At 40.0% G+C, this 22,682-nt stretch overlaps 1 protein-coding gene across 1 annotated transcript in view; it reads left to right on the top strand.

Moving 5' to 3' along the window:
- unc13c (unc-13 homolog C (C. elegans)) overlaps nucleotides 1–22,682 on the top strand; it is a 140,356-nt gene that overhangs the window by 42,686 nt on the left and 74,988 nt on the right. Inside the window, exons 11-14 of the mRNA XM_030048203.1 lie at nucleotides 978–1,093; nucleotides 2,041–2,204; nucleotides 8,357–8,513; nucleotides 9,412–9,480. Of these exons, the coding sequence (XP_029904063.1) occupies nucleotides 978–1,093; nucleotides 2,041–2,204; nucleotides 8,357–8,513; nucleotides 9,412–9,480 (506 nt within the window). The remainder of the gene's footprint in view (nucleotides 1–977; nucleotides 1,094–2,040; nucleotides 2,205–8,356; nucleotides 8,514–9,411; nucleotides 9,481–22,682) is intronic.

Raw genomic sequence — 22,682 nt, 5'->3', positions numbered from 1 at the left:
TTGCGTTTTTCAAATGCTAGACTCAGTCTTTTTGTCACATTGTTATTTTTCACTTGTCTGTCTCTTGACCAACTGACTGTAATTGAGCATTTCTCTCAGTGGAAAAAGTAGAGGTTTTATAGCCCGTGAGTACACAGCAAGAGCATTTGTAGTCTGTGACAAAGGTTAGCAACTGTGCTTTGGCTGTCGAGATGAGCTTGTGACCTGTCAGGACTGTGTGTGCGCGTGCGTGTGTGCATGTGTGTGTGTGTGTGTGTGTGTGTGTGTGTGTGTGTGTGTGTGTGTGTGTGTGTGCGTGTGCGTGTGTGTGTAATAGTGTCTGTTCCCCCAAGCCACAGCATATCATACGGGACAATGGAAGAAAAAGCAGAAATACAGAGTTAAAGAGAGCTGTTAACCTATGTTATCAGAATGGGTTTCAGTGAGTTTTGCCAGGCTGAGGCCATCATTTTAAATACAGTGTTTCCTTAATTAATCTGCATGTTTCAATGAAAATTAATCATAAAAAAGTTCTGTGCTGGCGCAGCTTTAAGTCTAGTATTGCTCTGTGTCATTTGTGTGGAAGAGTTTTTTTCTTCCTTCGCTTCACTAAAGAGGATAAATGTGGTAGAAGCGCTCTTCAATTCACCTTGTTCCACCATTTGCAACAAACTCTGAACTTTGAAAGATTTTGCTCTATTATCACTGTAAAAACTGACCTCTTTTTGTTTTGCACCATAAAGCAATGTACATTTTTGCCATAACATGATGCTATACAGCGCGCAATGTAAAAAAAAAAAAAAAAAACAGTGGAGAGGTTGGTAGAGGTGGCCAGTCTACTCGACAATGATGAATTATGACAAAATTAACTTGTAAATGATTTATGATGGTGAAATGTGACACAAAGCACACACCATCTATAAAAGTTGCGGTATGTCACTATTTCCTGTTATTGTTGTCCTCATCATGGACTAAATCCATGTGCTTGTGCGTTTCAGATAAGAGAACCGACAAGTCTGCTGTATCTGGCGCCATCAGGCTTAAGATCAGTGTGGAGATGAAGGGGGAGGAGAAAGTGGCTCCACCCCACGGCCAGTACACTTGTCTACATGAGGTAATATCATAATGTAGTTTCAGAAGTTAAGTGCAGCTAAACACTGATCGACTTAAGGGTGGCTAAGCGACCATCATGTCTAAACACACTCACAGTAGAAGACATCCCGTCGTCACTAAGGTCAGTTATCTTAACCATGGACTCGTCAGACTGTCTAACCACATGACTCAGTGGAATACTCAATTCTGATTGGTCAATCGCGGCATTCCATGGTCCACTATTTCTGAATAACTGACCGTTACAATCACATCAATCACATTTCATATATCACTCCGCATAGAAAGTACGGTCCATTTTCTACCATTTTAATCAACCTCTGGAGCCAAAAAGACATTGCAATATGGATATCACTTTTAATTTATTTTGGGAACATGAAATATTTGATTCATGGTTGGAGATTTTCAACAGAAACATCTAGAGCAAGACTATAACCAGTAGCTGAAATGCAGCTAACCCATCTAAGCTATCCATATCTGGTTGTTATGAATGCAGAGAACCAATGGACCAATGGATGTTTTAGCGGCATCTTGCAGGATAATTAAAACAGTTCAAAATTAATATTTTGCTTCAAATTATTGCTTTCTTTTTATCTCATACAGCCAGCCAGTCAGTATCCCACAGAATGGTTGATCATAATAAACCCTGACAGGGTGATCAGAACCTTGATGCTAAGCGGAGGAGTCTTGTCTTGACTTGGCTGTGCATTAACCATTACTTAATTTACATTTCTGCATTTGCAAAAGACAGTTAAAAAAGAAAACATAATTTATTACGGTCACACTATGAATCTAACATTACATTTTTCAACAAATGACCCTTAGAGCATTGCTAATAGAAGGCAGAAGATGTCTTTGGTAGTCAGAAGGGTTTCACTTCCATGACTTATTGATGTGCCACCCTGTCCCTTCACCTTATCCTATTCCGTCTTATCTTTCGTCCCCTCACAGAACCTGTTTCACTACCTGACCGAGGTGAAGAACAGCGGGGCAGTGAAGATCCCAGAGGTGAAAGGGGACGAGGCGTGGAAGGTCTACTTTGACGACGTGTCCCAGGAGATAGTGGACGAGTTCGCCATGAGATACGGAGTGGAGTCCATCTATCAGGCTATGACGTTAGTACCACACTGATCTATGGCCGTTTACCTCACCCATCCGTCATTGTCTCATTCGGCAGAGTGGAGGAGGGAAGGAGATGAGAGGAGGAGAACAGAAGGAGGAGAAGAGTGGTAAAGATGTCTCCTCAGCAGAATTGGAGCTCTGAGGGTTCTGAAGCTTGATTGATTGATCGCAGGTCTCCTGGAAAAACTCTTAACCTTCTTTGGCCACATTGATCGTGGACACACATAAATACTCTCTCTTCTTCCACTCTTGATCTCTCCAAACCTCACTGTGTGTGAATCTCTCTCTCTCTCTGTTGCACACACATAAATACACACACGCATACATGCATTTGTGATCACACATCAGCTCAAACATGATCGTTCGATATTCACCTCTGAGTTCCTTTACTTGAGATTACTTTGTTTGATGAAAGTCATCAAGGATTGTGGTATGCTTATGCGATGGTAGCCACAGCAGAAGACCCACACCATTTATTTAATTTTCATCTGTTCTCCAGCACAAGTCTAGTGGCCACTATAGACGTTTTTCTTCAAAGGTGTCCAGCAGGACTGCGGTTGTAGGGCATACTGTTATGCATCCTTGACGTGAAGAGCTGAAAGATTAGCTTGCTTTTGATGGTCAGAGTATAAACTGCCAGAAAAGGTTGAGAATTTTAGCACAAGAGTACCACAGTTGAAACAGTAACAAGAGAGCAATTCTACCTCCAAGCACCTGTTTGGTGCAACTAGCTAGAAAAAAGAAAAAAAGAGGAGTCTGTTGGAAATGGACACTTATGTCTTTCAAATTGCCGGTGTCCAAATCATCCCTTCCTACCTCCTCACTGATAAGAGCATGGCATTTTATACCACCTGGGCTCCAGTGCAAGCCCATGTTATCCACTAACATTCCCAGTTTTCACTATTTAACCTTCTACAGCAGCAGCTGCTTTAATTACTTTCCCAGTGGCCCCAGGACAAACATGTTGTATGAACTCCCTGAGCTGCATTCAACCCTGTACAGTGTGCTTCAGGTCTTTCAAGTTTCTTCAAGATCACATATTAATAGCTTGGTTGTATCTGAGGTTTTCAGGTATTTTCAGTTTTGTTTATTCGGTGGGAACGAAAAATCTTGCAATATGTAGCTACACTTAAATGTCAGCCAGGCAAACTTAACTGGACATTAGTGGTTGCATGTATCAACATTTAAAAGAACAAAACTTAAATTTTACAACAATTCCTTTATGAGCAAAATCAAAACCATATAAGATCAGAATTTATTTAGCATGTTTTGTGCAATCAAATGCAATGCTGTGTGCTTTACATTTAACAAAAATCGGACATTACAGAAAGAGGATAAAATGACAGTAAGACACAGCAACAACAGCAGCCCTCCATACGTGTACATTTCCCTCACAAACAGCATAGAACAGACTCTGTTCCTTTATGGTTTTGTAGTACAGTAAATAATTAACAGTCTGTGCATTTTTACTCTGTAACTATATGATATCCTCATAGTACAGCATAGAAACAGAAACAGCACAGTGTACCTACACAAATGACCAGCCTTGCTTACCAGTCAGCAAATTTAGTAACGACAGAATGAGATCAAATTAAACAAAAAAATAAAACAACAACAAGAGCGTGTACATAGTTGACAGAAAAACCTGTTTTTAACACCATGCTTTTGCCACGTTTGACTGCTCTGTTGATATGAGCCTGGATGGTGTTGCTACAGTATATGACAAACTGTTGTTGCTATGTGACAGTGTATTGAAGCATGTGAGGGATTGTTACCTCCTGCCGGGTTATTTGAGTGCAGGCAAGTGGAGCAGTAAGTGGCTATATTACAGCTAGCGCAGGTGGAGTTAATTCTTCAGGCTTGCACCCCATTTAAGCTTGACGTTTTTCATACCAACACTTATTATGCTTCACCAGGAATTTATGAAAGGGCCTGCCATCCCAGGACTCTTCATCACAGAACCTTGACTCCCAATCACTCCTGACATGATGGCTGTATAAATCACATGGCAGCCACAACGACTCTCCCTCTCCCTCTTGTGCCCCTCACTTACTACCCCTCGACACACATCACACGCTCATTTTCTCCTTTCCTCATCTCACTCTCTCGTTCTTTTGCTCCTCCTTCTTTTCTCTCTCTCTCTCAATACCTCATTATCTCTTGTGCATGTCTCCAATTTCTCATTTCCTCTTAAAGCACAAATTGCTGTGCGAGTATGGGCATAGTATGTGCATAATATGTACATACATTATTGTACATGTGTGCATTAGCAAAAGAAGCAGGCCAACCATGGGAGAAGTCCTCCTTTTGAAAATGAGCTCAGGAGACACAGCCTAAAAGCACCATGGCAATTCAGTGGAGGCCATCATCACTCTCTTTGCTCGCCTCCCACAAGTGCTCCTGGGTAATTTGGAGGCTGAAAGCAAAGTAATTAATTAGGCGTCCCGATGAGAACGTGCTTGTGTTTCTATTTGTGTGTGTGTGTGTTTGTCCATGTGTGCAGGTGTGTGTTTGCATGCATTTTGGTGCTTACTTCATCTCTACTCAGGAGGAGGAGCGGGTCTGTAATCTGTAATAAATCATTCCTGCAGACTGTTTCTACCCCTTTTGCGTATAAGTAGGAATCACTCCTGTTTCAAGATGTTTCTGTTAGTGAAATCCCTATATCCCAACCCCATCATGATCCCATCTGGCTCCAAGGTGCTGAAATATATAGACAACAAAAAGGAATAATAAGTCATAAGTGTTTATAATATGTTTTTGGGGAGTTTACATATTCCCATCTGTCTTACATAAGGTATGAATGCTGTAATGAAAATGAATTTCATTCATTTTCTATTATATCTGAAAAAAATCATAGTGAAATTTAGCCAGGGACTCCATTGAATTAAGTCAGTGAACATTTGTGGTCTGATGTGTGTTTTACATGAATATAGAAGTCAGCAGGGTATGAGGAAATCTAGCCATCCATGTATTTCAGAGTGGAATCCAGGGAAATTCTCTAATTATAGCGGTCAGCCTACATTTGTTAGCTTTAAGCCATGGACATCTTTACTGTAACCACTGTACTGTACCCATGCATCCAGATGTTTGGTTGCTGTGGGTCACTGCTACAGGCTGGTGATGCAGTCCTATGTCATTGTCTACTACCAAAAACCACATAACACACACACACACAGACACACACACACACACACACACACACACACACACACACACAGTTTTTCACACTTGCATCTTTGAAATAGCATCATCCAGAATCCGCTGTATGAATGAGGAGTGACTTGGCTGCCACTCTTGTATATCAAGTGTTAAAAATGAACATATGCTCTTCACCCAGACAGACCCAGAGATCTCTGCTCAAACCAAACCTCTCAGGCTCCCAGAATTAATTACTACTGGGTAGTTCTGTCACAGATGGTCCATTTGTGTGTGTGTGTGTGTGTGTGTGTGTGTGTGTGTGTGTGTGTGTGTGTGTGCGTGTGTGTGTGTTTATGTGTGTATGTGTATGGGGTGTGAAACATGCCAGCTCACTAATGCACAGCGCCTTCTCTGTGTACCTGCCATGGCTACAGTGCATGTACACATATATCTTTGGTGAAATGTAGCAAATGCCACAATATGCTACACCTTACAGTTTGACAGATAGTTAGGTGTGCATAGAGGTACGCATTGTTAATGGAGCTTGTGTTACATTTGGTGTGCTGCAGCAAGTACAAGTCAAACTTTGTCAGTTTGACTTGTTCGTGAATTTCCCTGGTGGGGGTTAATAAGGTTTTACCCTATCTTATTGGCAGTAACACCAGACAAGGAAAGTGACTAAGGACCAGCCAACTCACTTTCTTTTAATTTATTCTTTCAGGTGGGTGAAAGTGCTTCTACACTTTGCCAGTACAGCTCACCAAGGCTTAACGCTCATACACAAACCATAAGCCAAGCCAACATGCACCAAGTGGAAAGCAAAACAAGATTTACTCACCTAAGATAAAATAAGATAGGGTAAAAAAAAAAAAAAAACCTTATTGACCTCAACTGGGCAAATTGGTTAGCAACTGGAAAATGGCACGGACAAGGTTTGAACCAACAACCTCTTCAGAGGTGGCTACTAATGTGCTCAGGTAATGCATGTAGACATGCAGGTGTGTAGGTGTTTGCTGCCACTGCCAACCAACCTCTGTGACACTTGTATCATATGTGTGTTACGTCTGTGTCTGTAAATTGTATGTAAATTGGTGTGCGTTCAGAGCTTTGGTCAGATCTTTGAGGTCTTAGGTTGGTGCTAGTGAGCTATCTTATGTTAAGGAGAGCTTATTTTAAATTCACTGGCATGTTTCACACTGCATTGTCTCACTCTTTCTCTCTCTCTCTCTCTCTCTCCCTCTCTCTCTCTCTGTGTGTGTGTGTGTGTGTGTGTGTGTGTGTGCTTGAAATTAGAAGTGGTGATTTGTGCTCCTTTGTCATTGTCTGTAATTGAAAGTTCAGGAGGATGAGACAAAGTGGTGGAGAGGGGAGATGCCAACAAAAGATACAAGATTTATTTAGCCAGGATGTATCGGCTTTGCAGCAGTGAAAGCCTCATAGAAGCAGCAGCAATAACGTCTACTTTCTCTCTGCTCTTTTTCTCTACATAATATTGAGACCATGACATAGAACTGATGTCATCAGAATACCCTGTAATTGGGAAGTGAAATAACTCTTAAAGAGTTTCACCCTGTATACTATAGTGAAATAAACCAGTTCCTCTGCCATACAGCACCTCTCAGGACTTCATTACATCTTCCCTGTGTTTTAACCTCAATGGGAACACCTCCTTTTCCATTAATCTTGCTGATCTGTGTTTTTACAGCCTTATATTTGTAATATTGCGGGTTATATGGCTTTGATTTATGGCATCACATAGCTTTAGATATATCTGTTGAAGTCACACTTTTTATTGCTTGCCCTGCACACTGCATCAAACTAGTGCTGCACTCTAACTCAGCTACCACAAGTAATTGTTCTGAACATTGAAACTGCACTCTTTTCAGCAAGAAGGTAAAGAGAATGCCAGATGCCAGACATTGTGTCAGTACGATACGATACGATACGATACGATACGATACGATACGATACGATACGATACGATACGATACGATACAATACAACTTTATTGTCAGTGGTACTGAAATTGGTTGTACAACACAGCACCTGTATGCAGACATAATCACATAAAGCAACAGAAAGCAACATAGAGCACAAAAAAGTGCCAAGCACATGCAGCACATAAAGCAGACACACATATAATATACATACGGTTCATAGCAGACACATGCAATACAGAAGCATAATGAACATTTTCCCTTGATCAGTGGTTCAGAGTTTGATTTAGTTTTAGGACTGACTGGTGTACAAATGACTTCTTCAGTCTAACCTTGCTGAAGCCCGGTACTCTATATCTTCTTTGTGAGGGCATAAGCTCATATTCCCCATTTAAGGGATGTCTACAGTTAGAGGTAATATTCCTTGCTAGCCTCAGCACACTGTTGTTATAGGAGGATTCACAGAGTTTCTCAGTATGTCTGTTCAGGCAATGTGGCCACTGCAGTACCCAGTGATGGATAGATACAGGGTAGGGGACATCTCTGGTGGCTACAAATGAGCAAAAGAACAGCTGGTTTTATTTGTATGCTATTTTTCTTACATGTATATCTATCCAGGGAATGTTTTCTGAGCTCTTGTGCTCTTTATTAGCACCATCCTGCTTCCCATTGATAACATTTTTACACATTCACACCTGGGAATTAGTATACTACTCTGCCGTCTTGTGGTTTCCTGCTGTGGTTGGGTGGGATGAGGGCCTTACTCAAGGGCATACATTTCCCAGGTGGCCTAAGGTTTCAAATTGGCAACCTTCCGGTCACAAGCATCCTTCTGTAATCTTTATTTTTGTGATTCAGTATTGATCCACAAAGGAGCAATTCTCTCCAAAGTTGCCCTTCCCCTTTGTAGGGGAAGGGCAACTCTGAGAACAAGGCCAGCTACCAGGACTCTGGTTGAAGGGTGGTTTCCCTACTTACCACACAACCCTGTGGTCCTAAAATGGCTACTGTGCTGCCCCCCATACAGTGTAGCAAAGTAGGCTAACAGCTGTCTGTGTTCTCTGCAGGCATTTCTCCTGTCTGTCCTCCAAGTACATGTGCCCCGGTGTGCCGGCAGTGATGAGCAACCTGCTTGCTAATATCAACGCCTACTTTGCCCATACTACCACCACCACCACCACCACCGCCTCTGCTTCAGACCGCTTTGCTGCCTCCAACTTTGGGGTAAGACTTCAGCCGCACCAGTTTCTGCATTGTGGTCTAAGATCTGTAGGCTCTGCAGCTGTAATATACGTACAGGGATGTGGTGTCAGATAGAAAGGTGGTTGAATTATGACCTCTAGTTGTGATCATCTTAATGAAAACAACCACAAATATGAACGCAAATCAATAATTTTAAATTTTCATGAAGTGATTAACTGAATGTTCCACTCAAAATCTGCATCAATTTGATGTTACTTGCTATGATGAATACTATCTCATAAAGATCACGTGAGTCCAAAAAGATGAGTCATTAAGAGGAGGGCACACTTTATCAAAAATCTTTTGGCTCACGATGCTACAATATGTGTATGTCTTTAAATACCTGACATCCATTATATTATAATTTTTTTCAGCATTGATGCCACCATGTTTTTTTATATGGTATAAATCTTATTTAAATTTGCTATTTTTCATGAATATAGCTATTATGTTTCATTAAGAACAAGAGTAGGAATAGGAATAAGAATAGTATAAGACTGGGATCTCAAGGCACTAACATCTTAAGTGGATATGCTGTATATTTATGACATGAATTATCATCATTTCTGGTATTTACTGTGTAGTCCTTCCCAGAGTCATTTGTCTAAAACAAGTTTTGCAATTGAAATCGGCACAACTTGCAAAGTTGCCAGTGCTTTCTAACTGAATGTTTAATAAGCTAATGCTGCCAGGCATCAAATACATTTCTAGGCAGTAAGCAGAGTCCTGGCAATATGGCTGGACTACATTTTGTTCCAGGAAGTAAAAAATGAATCATTGCAGGCATAACGGCGTTACAGACCACTCAGTATAGTAAAGTTTTACATCCACGGCCAAATGATAGTCTCCAAGCTAAATTTTGTAATTGCTATCCTAACAGAGGGAGAAGTTTGTCAAACTGCTGGACCAGCTGCATAACTCGCTGAGGATCGACCTCTCCAAGTACCGGGTATGTATGATGTTTGGCCTGTGATGCCTTTTGTGCTCCAGAATCGTGCTCATGTTTGCTTCCGTGACCGAATATTTGTGGCAGATAGGTGTCACCACAGCATAAAGGCCATCCATTTATAAGTTTCCTTATCATCTATATTTGGCAAATTGTTGATGTCTGCCTGCCTGCAACCTGTTTGGCTTTATTTACGCTTCCTGGTTTGAATATTTCCAATTACGTGTTTGCTATATCTGGCTTGCAGACGCACTTACACTTCATTGTCTGTGCCAAATGTGTCTGTGCCTCCTTCCAGAGACAGTTTAGGTGGAAACAGCTTTCAGATATGTATTTAAACCTATGATTTAAACCTGGATTTAGGTGTTTTTTTCTGTACTTGAATACAATCCGGTCAAACAGGAGACATGTGAATTCCAGGCAGAAAGGGTATCAAAGTAAATACATTCAAAGCCTGATGATGTCAGACAATAATGTAGGCTTTATGTCCATGCGTGTGCGTGTCAACGCTTGTGTGAAAGTCTGTACTTCAGAGATGTGCTGCATCAGGGTGTTTGAGGATCTTTTTAGGTCTTTAGCTGCGATCTTGAAAGATGATTTGTGATGTGGGGTAATACCAAAAGTATGATTGGAAAATCAAATGTAGATAGGTTGAAAGATAGACGACTAGACCTGTAGACTGGTGGTGAGTACAGCAAAACCAAATTAAAATGCCTAAGAGACTGAAAGTGCTGTGCTGTTTGGTGTTCCTGTTGTAGACTGGCAGACCAGCTTGTTTGAGGTGTGTTTGGAAGGGCCATAAATTTGTCACGTTCCATGAATCCATCTTTCACCCCCTGCCAACTTTACTGTGGTATATTCTGTCTTACATATGTAGAGCTGACAATGAAAGTAATTGAAATGTGTGACAGAGTGGAGCTAACAACTGCATATTACACTGCCTTGAGTTGCCTGTCAGAAATATGTTAATTGCTAGTTGAAAGTGTATCAACAATATAAAACTTGAAACATCATGACAAGGAAATTATGCATTTTCTGTGGTAAAAGTGCTGCATCTTATTATATTTTAAAACATCTAATGCATTATCTCATGTAAAATATAAAATCCCAGTGTCCCGGCATGAAGAATAAATGAGCTGTATCACCAGTAATACTTTGTTATGCATGTGTCCATATTGTGAGCAGCAGCATAGAGGTCAAGTATTTATCAATCGGATGTGGTAGGCAGTATGGGTCAAATTTCCAGGACTGTTTTTTTATTTTTTTCCTAGTCCACCACTCAAAGAAAATCAATATGTGCAATATGTCACTCTACACTCAAGACCACATTGCATATAGCATTCATTAGTTAACAAAATTGACTGAGAGACTGAAACTTCACTCAACATGGACTGAATGCAAATTCCCCAAAGTGCCAGTTTGGTTATAAGAGGAGTGTAGCAAGGCGAGGAAATATCGGCAGTCAGCCCAGGCTGTCAAGGCTCCCATCAGCATCTGAAGAAATACAAGGCCTTACTGTACCACAAAAACTGTTGTCTAACACTCTGGGCCAGATGCATTGTCTGCCGTGGTTGTTATTGAATTTTGGATACTGTGCACCTCTGTGACCACAGTGCAAACAGCTATAAGCTAATAAAGCCCTAATTCATGTATTTGCAGCACCTACAGTGCAGTTTTATTGGATGGTCATGTGTCAAGTATATAAGAATATTACTTGTAGATGGCCATAATGTAACTGCTCATGTTGATGTAGAAAACAAAGAACTCATTGTTTTGATAGGATTTCTGAGAATTATACCCATACGTGTCTAATATAGCAACAGGTTAATTATCTGTGTCCTGTCATGAGTAATAACTCACTTCAGGTTTTTTTTTTTTTTTTTTTTTTTTTTTTTTGGGTGGGTGGGGGGGTTGAGTGGCAGCATTTGAAATTAGAGGCTTTGCTGTTTAGGATTTGTAAGTTACTCAGTCATAAAATAAAAGGGTTAGGGTGGTGGACAGAGGTGAGAGAGAGAAAAGGAAAAGGAGGAGGAGGAGAGCTAAGAAAGCAAGAGCACACTTGAAGGTTTCCCAGTATGGGGAATTATTGGCAGAGGTTGGAGGCGAAGAACAACTCTTTCGACTGTGTTAATTTCCTATATTGTCCCTGCTCAGAGTGCTTTATCACACTTACGCCATGGCCACTGCACAACAATTTTAAATAGAGAGAGTTAATTAATTTAGGGAGTGATATGCTCTGACAATAAACATAAACTAATATCTTGAACGGCCTAGACATGAAGACACTACTAGTGGATTTGTCTGTTCAACCTGAAATACAGAACAATAGACATGTATATAGCACCTATATACACAAAAAACTTGGCTAGTTAAAGTTATGCCAGTGTTTATGATCATAAGAAGCTGAGACGTTAAAGACAGGGCAGGATGTGCATGCAAGCTGCTGACATAATACGTAATGAGCAATGATACAGAAGAGGTCAGGATTTTTTTTTCCCCCACAAGTACTGTTACACTGAGGCAGGATAGCCAAATGGCTAACGTTAGCAGCTACAACGCCAAGTGTTTGGAGTCAAAGATAAAAAGACCAAAATAAGCAAAATATGATTAATGATGAGTGTGTGAAGAGGTGCAGTAATGTTTCAAAGCCTTGTGAAGTCTGTTATTGAATAATGAGCAGGAGCGTGGTAGTGTGCAAGTGGATGGGGGTGGGGGGCGGGGTGGGGGTGTGTGGGGGCAATCTGGGCCAAATACGTTATGCCAGCAGGTTGTGTGTGTGTGTGTGTGTGTGTGTGTGTGTGTGTGTGTGTGTGTGTGTGTGTGCGTGCGTGTGTGTGTGTGCGCGCGTGTGCGTGCGTGTGTGTGTGTGTGTGTGTGTGTGTGTGTGAGGTTAGATATTAGACAGATAGAGAGCTAGGTAGATGGATAGACAGACAGAAAGATTGACAAATAAATGAATAAATATATAAACAAACAAACAATTAAATGTAAGTTAAAACGCGAGTTACTGCTCCAATATTCTGTGTAGGGTTGGGACGATGAAATTTTTTTTTTTTTGGCTACGAGTAGCAGTACTCACTCTTCGAGTACTCACCGATACCGAGTACCGATACGAGTACACATCTGCAACTTTCAGTTACAAACAGACAATAAATTGACTGTGGAATATTGTGTAAACTTTTGTCCATTCAGCTGCATGCCTGATTGGCAGTCTGTCTGCATTTGCGATGTAGAGACTAGGTCATAATTACACAACTTTTGCTGACCTAGAAGAGTGTTTGGTATCCATCTGGTAAAACGACTATGTCAAAATGTACCATATTATAACTGAACTGGTACTGAACTGGAATATCGGGCATTTGAACTGATACTGAGTGTGAATGCTTGAGGGTAGTATCGGCACCATTACTGATACTGTACTTGTACTTGTCCCATCCCAAATACTGTGTAAATGCCTTTGTACCTTTTCACTGTTTATTCCTTGTTTTTTTCTTTGCCATTATGTGTGTATTTAGTCTGGTTTGATAGGATAAAGGATAGGCTAAAATAAGCCTTTGGCTTCCGCCTATTCCTGTTTCAGCCTTTCATTTGGTATTTATTAAGCATGTATATTTACTTTATTTGATAGTCATTATTCTAATCTCACTTAATGTGCTAGTATGGACTCTGTATTCCTGTTGCTATTTTTGGCCGAAATAAACTTCAGACTTCAAACTTCAAATAACTTCTCTCAAACCATTAAAACAATTGCAAACAAAAATATAATAAGCCAGGCCCAGGTTTAGGCAATGGATGTTATCAAGGATAAGTCCTCGTAAGACTAGTAATACAAATGTTTGTGTGTGTGTGTGTGTGTGTGTGTGTGTGTGTGTGTGTGTGTGTGTGTGTGTGCGTGCGTGTGCGTGTGCGTGTGTGTGTGTGTCAGACACACTGCCAATCCCACTGAAACCTTGTCCAGAATCATCTGATTGCCATCTGCCACTCTTGGGCCAGTGAAGGTGCTGCTGGACTCTACTTACAGAGATTGAAATCATTACATACATAATCTTGCAGAACAAACCCAAGGACGCTAATCCTGTTGCAGACCATGTAACCTGCAGATACACACACATGCCCCCCCAGCCCCCCAAACACACACACACACACACACACACACACACGTACATGATCATGATATCAAAGAAAGTAAAAAAGATAATACTGATTGAGAAAAGAAAAGAAAAGTATACACAGTGGAATTTTGGCATCCCAAAAACCTTATACGGATGGAGATCATAGAGTAGGTGATGCAGAGAATTGTGCAAGAAATTGAAAAAAGTGATTTGATTATATTGCTCACAATAAAGTCTGTCAGTGCAAAGATCAGTCATTATTTCAAATAAGATCTGAATGCATTATTGCATTCAGTATATTAAGTAATATTTTTAGAAACAGTCTATTTAACATTCAGTGTCATAAGTAATGGTAAAAAGCTTGAAATAAATGGTGAGCTGTGAAATTTGCACGCTCTTTCCACATCACGCTATGAGTCAGGGGTTCTGCAGTTCTCAAGTTTGACCCCTAAGCATATCAACACACACGCTTACAGTATGTTCTTGAGCTGTTAGCACATGTATTCACTGTCTCTTTGTCTCTCTCGCTCACTCTCTCTCTCTCTCTCTCTCACACACACACACACACACAATAATGCACACACACGCCCACACACTGCTCTCCAGCTGCCGGTGCCACATGATGAACTGTAGCTGACGGATGACCCACTCACCTTTAATGTGACACAAAAGGCAATGTGTTGTTGAGTGGGTGATTGCTTTAGTTCCCCTGCTCTTTGTCGCGGCTCGCTGTGTGAAGCCACATGTGATTACAGTGACACACCCAGATAGCAGCAGAGCCTGCTGTCTGCCGATGAAGGGAAAGCTAAGGGTGAGAGAAGGACAGTGGGAGAGAGAGACTAGTGTGGAGAGATGGAGAGAGAGAGAGAGAGAGAGAGGACTTAGAAGGTGAGTGGGAAGGAAAGGAGGAAGAGGAGAGGATGGTGAGAAAGGGGATTTTGGCAGAGTGGAGTTGGAGGGAGGGGAGAGAGACACTTGGGATTTGGAGGAAGAGAAACCAATAAAGACAGAGAGAGAGCGTTTGGAGGGTGAGAAAGAGAGAAGGAGAGAAAGGGTTAAGCGAAAGAGAGATGGCCTCTGCGCCAATGTGATTTTCAGATGGCCTGGCTTTTTTGGCAATGACACATTCTCTGAGAGCAGTCACAGAATATCACATTGGCTTCACCTGCCAGGACTGCCCCGCTGCTCTCTTGTCAAGCCTGCTACAGACCAATGGTTCACACACACACATACATGCACACGCACACGCACACACATACACACACATAGACATACACACACTCTCTCTGGCCATCCCACAGAGCCTGCCTGCCACTACTGGACAGTAATAAGATTCAGATCTGGCCCGTCCACTCATTCACCATATGGATTTCCCTATAATGACATTCAGATTGAGTTTGCTTTTTTTAAACGGAGGGCTTGAATCAGCAGAGGGAGCTGGGTACAGCTGCCACTCTGCATTCTGCTACATTGGCATTTCTTCCCCGTAAACTTTATTCTAACAGTCATGATACACACTAACACCTTGTAACAGCCAGTTTGTCCCAGCTGGGATTTGTGGGTTTTTCGTCGTTTTAAATATTCAGTATTCAGAGCAGGCTGTGAGGGATTTGGGCTGTTGGCTTAGTTTGGACAGTTTGATATAAAGTGATGTTTGGTTAGTAAGCGCCCCTTGGGAGCTGTGTGCTATAGTCTTAAAATGGAATTGTGTGCAGCATTAGGCCTTTAGAGACGTTAGAGGTTACTTAATGCAAACAAGTTTTTGCTTTGTGTTCTGGTTCCTGCCACCTCCACCTCCTTTCAGACAGCATTGTAGTATTGTCATACTTTTGACTTTTTAAAAGGAATAATCATAAAAAATAATAATAATAATAATAATAATAATAAAATATTTTGCTGACCCTTATGTAGGACAGTTAGGATACCATACTCTTCTCACTGTTCTTGCTGCACTGGATACAGGCTGGATGGTCCCAATGCTAGCTATTAACTTGCTTAAACAAAATCTTCCGATGTGTTACACTGGTTCAAATAAACAGAAAATAAAACACCCAGTTTTTGTTTTCTGCCTTCACAATAAAACTAATTCAAATATTCATTTGTATTTTATAGTCAAATCCAATACAGTGAGGACTCTGGCCTTTCCATCTTCGCTATAAGACGTCATGTCTCTTAGAATAACATCACTCCCAGTCAGCCACAAAATCACACAACCACCCTGTGCTACTCTCACCCTGAAGACAAACATAATTTTTCTCATTACTGGCAGAAGAAAATATAGAGAGAACAAAGCTGGATCTGCATTGTTGGAAGTATGTGGGATAATCTGGTTCTTCACAGAGGAAAACCCACATAATCCAGAGCTAGCCCTTTGAAATTGATGACGGGCAAAATGAAAGACCCAGCAAACGAGACAGGCTGTATCATCTGTCACAGAGTACAAAGGATGAGCAAACCTAGCTAGTCCCAACCCTGACACCTTTACTACCCCCATACTTCATGCCAAATTTGTGCATTAGCAGAGACAAAAGTAATTCAACAAAAGAAGCAAGTAAGTAATGCTTTTCCAGGGGCAAGAAAATTCAGAGCTGCAGAATGTGTTGAATTCAGGTCCCTGACAAAGTAATTCAACATTTATACATTATTTTGCTTTATATCACAATTTTTGAAATCAGTGGAACATTCAGAAAATTTATTGTTGAGTTGAGTTAAAATATTGTCTCGATTCACTTTAAATTGTACAGAGCACTAGTTCTCAATCATTGTAGTATTTGAGGAGCTGTCCTGCATCTTCTCTCAGGGCTTCAGCTCAGTCCAATAAAACAACCGGTTAAAGGTGCACCGTGCAAAAATAAAATAACCCATTAGACTGAACAGATAAAAAAAAAAGTTGGAGTAAGCACATAATTTGATGTTGTTTGGCTCTCACCAGTGGGCCAGCCGTGCTTATTTCTGTTGATTCTTAACAGTCCTGACTTCCTTTTACCCTTGGCAGTTTCACAAAGTGCGCCTTTAAGCCTTCAAAAAAAAAAAAAAAAAAAAAAGAAAAGAAAAGAAAAGAAAATATTTGAAAATAGAAAGTTGTCACTGTAGTTGCATGTGTAAACAGTCAGCTTGCTAACATTACCTGCAGTAGCTTTGATTGTAGAGGGGGGGAAAAATCAATAAAACTGTTGCACAAGCCAGGAGAAAGGGTTTATGGAAGTGCAAAATAATGTTACTCTAACTTTATAGAAAGCATAATTAGCTACCATTTTTATGTAGAATATTTAAAGACATATCTGGCTTACCATAAGTTTCCCATTTTGAAATTAGTGTGTTTTTTGAATTTTTAAACATTTGCCCCATTGGACTGTGTTAAAACCCAGTGATGAGTTCCTGAATACTAAGTGATGTGTGAAGTTGTGCTCTGTATGATTTCAAATAATGCTAGCCAAGATTTTAATGCGTTCAAGTGAGAGTGAATGTGACCTTTAAGAGATATTCTTTTTGTTAACAATGTATACCCCTTCCATGGTATTTAGGGGAAAACTGATGCTGTGATACAAGAAGCCCAAGATCTTCTTTTCAGTGAAATCTCTAAAACACACACATGCGCCCGCACTCACACACACACACACACACACACACACACATACACACGCACACGCGCACATACACACACAGGGGCACACAGATAGTGACATACACATATGCGTTCCCTCAGAAAGGTCAGCTTGCAGGGTGTACCACAGTGCTGCATCCCCATGGCAGTGTGGGGTGCAAAGCCTTGCTGAAGGTCACTTTTGTAGTGTTGTTTGGCAGCATAGATATAATAGCAGCAACCCTCCAGTCACTCCAGCTTTGGGATACTGTGTCCTCCTGGAAATCAGACAGGCAGGAATGCCTTACTGTTTGAAGTGGTGTTAGAAACTCTTTAGATAAAATGATTCCACAGAAATCGTCCCTACCCCGATGAAGGCAGCAGGGATAAAACATGTTGGGAACTGATTTTAAGAGTGCTAAGGTTCTCTCTTTTTTACATGATAGGCCCTTCTGCTGCCGCCAGTGGTTTGACCAGCAACCTTTCATGTCATCTGCCTTTGTTAATCTAAATGCATTGTGCCGCGTTATGTCAAGAACAGCAAAGTGCAAGCTGTAAGACTGAGCACATGTCCTTAACTCATCCTCACTCTCGGTTCAGCACAGTGATTAGTAAACAAATCAGTGCCTTCGTAGTCAGGTTTGTTTAATGTCAAGTCAAACCATAAAGTATATAAAGTACATAAAGTATAAAATTGAAACATTTTGAAGTTCATTCATTGGGTCTTGGGATGCAGTTTAATTATTTAATCATTATTATTTGCTTGAATGTTTGATACCAGAGCTGACTGTATGTTGCAGATAAATGTTTCAATGTGCGATGTAGTTAGACCTATAAATGGTTTGCTTGAACTTTTTCCCAACAAGAAAAAAAGTTTTCACCTATAGTATGATCCAAAAAGTCCAAAAAGATCATCATCAAATACCTCTTTTCCGGAAGGTGTGTTACATTTATTTTATTTGAGCAAGTACCTGCTGGGACCAGGTACTTAAAGGACTTAAAGTGATAATTTGCTGGGATCTTGTTTGCCTTGATTTTGGTAACACCTTTGGTGAGAAGCAGTCTTGGCCTCAGGGTTTTGTTCTCACTGTAGGCAGTGGGCCAACATGATGAAGACACCCACCGAACACTGGAAAATGAGTACACAACAAGGGCTACATTCACATCACTCCCCATTATCTCTTCTTGTTTTCATGTTTTTTTTTTTTTTTTTATCTTGGAAGGGAAACACTGATGTTTCTTCTAGTTTTGGTTTTGACACTGTTGCTTTCTGTTCTGTTCTGTTCTTAGCTTTTTCTGAAAGATTTCTTTGTTCTTGGATTTTCTCTTGAAGAAGTTTGAGTTTGTGTAGGTGGAACTCTTTTTATTGTCTTTTCAGCCATGGTGGCTATCACTGCTCATGCTCAACAAACCGCCTTTTCTGTATCCAGAAATGTGAGTACTTCACATTCTCTGCAATAAGGCTATTTCTTGAAAAATAGGTACTTGTATAGATAGATAGATAGATAGATAGATAGATAGATAGATAGAATTTATTGTACTGTGTATTGTCTATATTGTATATAGGCAAATGAGCAAATGTGAAGACATTCATTAAATTTTCATAGGTTTTCATTAGTGTTGCAAAATTCCCGGAATTTTCAAAGTTGGAAAATTTCCATGGGAATTTTCGGAAATTAATGGGAATTAACGGGAATAAACGGGCATTTTGGGGGAATTTTCAGGAATTTATATTCACTGCATTCACCTGGTCATATACATATATACATAATAAACATTTTGGTTTGTTATAAGCAGATATGCATGCAAACATGTTACATTATAATGAATTTCCAGGGAATTTTCGGGAATTTTCCCTAGCTGAGTCAAACTGTCATGAATATTGGCATAACCAGTGCGCGAAATAAGGGGGAGCAAAAGGGAGCACAGCTCCCCTGGTGGTGACATGAGCTCCCCTGGCTGGAAACATTGTGAAATTTTGGGGGAGCGATGCCTGCTCGGTGCCGGCCAGCACCGCGCAGTGTGCATGGCCACCCGGTCAGGTCTGCCGGAAGCAGGAGGATTTTGCAGAAGCAGGAGGACGGCATTAATTACGTCATATCAACGTTCGCGCGCTGCGTGCATGACCGTGCATGTGCTCCTGCATGAGCGCCCGTACCGTACTGGAGCACACCCCCTCCAACCGTGCCAGAGTAATTTTAAGTTGAGTTAATTAAACAGTCAAACGTTACTTTGGTGGTCTGTGGATTAATTTTTATCATGTGGATTGAAGTTTGCTTAGCCCATATAAATGCTCGGGAAATCTGTTGTTCAAATGAAATTAACCTGATCCAGGGCATTTTATGTAAATATCCTACATTAAGATATTAATGGTATCACCCGTGTGCAACAAATTTTCTCTTTATAATAATCCTATGTTTGTTCTGTTGTAGGATATTAATACAACGACCAGCAGTTATACAGCATTAGTAAGAGGTCTAGGCTATTAATTCAGGCATAGGACTGTGTGCAGCACTATTGTTAAGGTGTGCATATGAAGTGGTTCAAACTACCCATTAAAATGCAAAGAAATGCAGGAAATTGAATTGTGATGCTGATGTGATGATCGTCTGTCTCAGTGGAAGTGCTGTAGCCTTGTGGAGTATAGGCTACTGATTGATGATGATCAAATGTGCTCGAAATTAATTGCATATGTGAATCATGGTGGACAGTTGAATTTGCATTGAATCATGCAACATATTTGTTTCCACCAAAATGCAAAATTGACTGTTTATATTTAAGTTTTATTTCACACACTTGGGTATGGCGATGATGATTTTACAGTATGCTGGCATTGTGGCCTTTGGGTTAGAGGTGAATCCTGAGTTCAGGAGATTTATTGATTGTTTATTTTTGCCCCATTCATCTTAAGTTAACAACAACAAAAACGAAATTTCTTAATTTCTTAATTTCTTAAAAGCTTAAATTTAAAAACTTTTTAAAAACCTCATTCAAATTGATGACAAGAAAAAAAACGAAAATTCCCAAAATTCCCAAGCTGAATTTTCCCGGGAATTTTCGGAAAAATTGAAAAAAAATGACAGCAAAAATCTTCTAAAAACGTCCAATACTCCAGAGCGAAAATTCCCATAGGAATTTTCGGAAACTTTCTGGGAAATTTACCGTAAACTTTCCACCCCTTTGCAACACTAGTTTTCATGTGTATAGGTTAAATCACTGATGCATGGTAACAATTAATGATGGCAGCAAAATAGATGTTTATGTGAAAAAGCTGTGATTATAAAAGTGTGATCATGAAGAATGCTTTATGTTTTGCTTTTTGTTTTTGTTTTAGGTATTCTAACTCAAGTGAGAATCCCCTGAGTGTAATTTATATAAGTTGTATTGAGCTGTAATTAATTTTATTCAATTGAACAAATGTAGATATGAAAGAATGTATATTTTTTGAACCCTTGACAGTGTGTGAACTATACCATGGCTTTCTGAGGAGCTCTTTGTTCTTTTTTTTTCTTCTCTGTGTGTGCGTGTGTGTGTGTGTGTGTGTGTGTGTATGTGTGTGTGTGTGTGTGGAGGGGAAAAAAGGACTATGAATTTAGCCTTATGTGACAATGCATATTTTTTGTTGCAGATGTGTATAAATTAAAATAGCGCATTGTGCTGATTGGGTTGGGTTGCTCCGCTATTGCAGTCAAATTAGAAAACTCTACTGTAGCCTAGAGAGGTGGTTGTTACTATGAACACCAAAAAAAAAAAAAAAAAGGGGGTTTTAATCATGCCGGGGCATGAAATGTAAGACAGACGATTGCCTCCCAATTTTATATGGAAGGAAAATCCTGCATGTTGTCGATTAATATTTTAGAGACCCCCAAAATTTCTCAAACCATGTCTTAAGGAGATCTCATGTCTTTTTAAGGTGAGCTTAGCTCCACCTGGCTCCCCTGCAGTTCACACTCTGTCGTGACATCTACAATCAAAGCAGATTCAAGCATCAGGCATTCCCTCAGAAATGAAAAGGTGTTCCCTCACACTGGTTGCTGACATTATAACATTGTGTTTGTCGGCCTCACTTTTTGGTTTTTCTAGGAACCCATTTACCTCTTTTAGAACTACTGTAAAATGATTGTTAATTAGTACCTTTCTGTAATTACTATAATTTTTCCACTATACAAAAGATTGTTTCACAGAGAATCCACAAATGAATCGATTCAAAGTGCTTCTCACTAAAGTGAATTCAAATAGAAACAACATTTAAATATAAAGAACATTATATTTAAGACTTCAGTGTGTCTGAATGAATCATTCAGGCTTTGTGAATGGATCACACTTGCACTCACTGAGGGGAAGAAAGGCAGTGGTGAGAACTGACACTCTAGGTTGTTGTATAATTCTCTGAGTCATATTAGTCTTTTGTAAGATTTCTCTCCCCCTGGATTAAACTGTTAAGCCTTTTTTTTATTAGAGAGCCAACAAACCAAGCATTATTTTATCATCATTTCCAAAATGCAGAGTCCTCAGTGGAATAGCTACCATAATTTTTCAGAAGTTAGTACCACAGTGATAATGCATCATTGAATGCTTTGCCTCTACAATGCTGTGAGGCAGACATTACACAGAGATTTTGCTCCTCCTGAAAATGTGATTAATAGCATCTGACCTGGACCAATGGTGTTCATTGCTGATTCTTAAAATGATTTGAGTACAAGGTGAGTGGCTGCATCAATTCAGATCAGTATCTGAATTTGGCTGTTACAGATTAGTATCTGAAAGTATCTAAAATCAACTTTCAAATCACATTTAAAATAGTCATAATAATATAGGGTTTGCAAATATGTGCGTATAGATGGTAAGTTGTAGAGTCCAGGCCCTTTTTGCTGGGTTTAAAGGTGATTAGATCTATTAAAAAACCTTCACTCCAAATATCAAACCAAACCCCTCGCAAGATCTCGATCCTTATTTTGTTGTATAATTCTCTGAGTCATGCTACTTGGGCTGAGGTGTGCAAAAAATATGAAGATTTCAGCCTTTGGATGAAGATGATAACATGATAACAAGTTATTAATGCCATACTTACTGACAAAGTCAGTTTGCCGCTTTTGGACATTATAGTTGAAGTTAGTTCATTTGGTAAGTTAGTTGTCATCAGTAGCTGTAACAACTACTATCAGATATTTGATGACAGTAATAGATATCGCCTTCTGCTGAGGATGTTCCTGTATAGGAGATTTCAGGTGTTACGTTGATAACAATGGCTGATCAAGGTTATTTTTTCTTTCTTTCTTTGTTTGTTTTGTTTTTGATGTGTTTTTTTGTTTTTTTGTTTTTGTGGGATCCACATTACAAAGGGAGTCATTTTTTAGTGTTTCTGAAGAGAATTGTCAGAGCCAGAGGAGACAAAAAGGAGTGTTTGATAGAAGTTATGGACTTGGCTGCTTAATGCTAATGAGGCTCTGGTGGTAGCTGCAAGAAAATCTTTTCCTCTAATACAAGGATGTAGATTAACATGAGCGTCC

The sequence above is a fragment of the Myripristis murdjan genome, chromosome 3 (genome assembly GCF_902150065.1).
Source record: "Myripristis murdjan chromosome 3, fMyrMur1.1, whole genome shotgun sequence".
Lineage (NCBI taxonomy): Eukaryota > Metazoa > Chordata > Actinopteri > Holocentriformes > Holocentridae > Myripristis > Myripristis murdjan.
The sequence above is the reverse complement of the archived record's forward strand: the minus strand, read 5'-3'. Positions and strand labels throughout refer to the sequence as shown.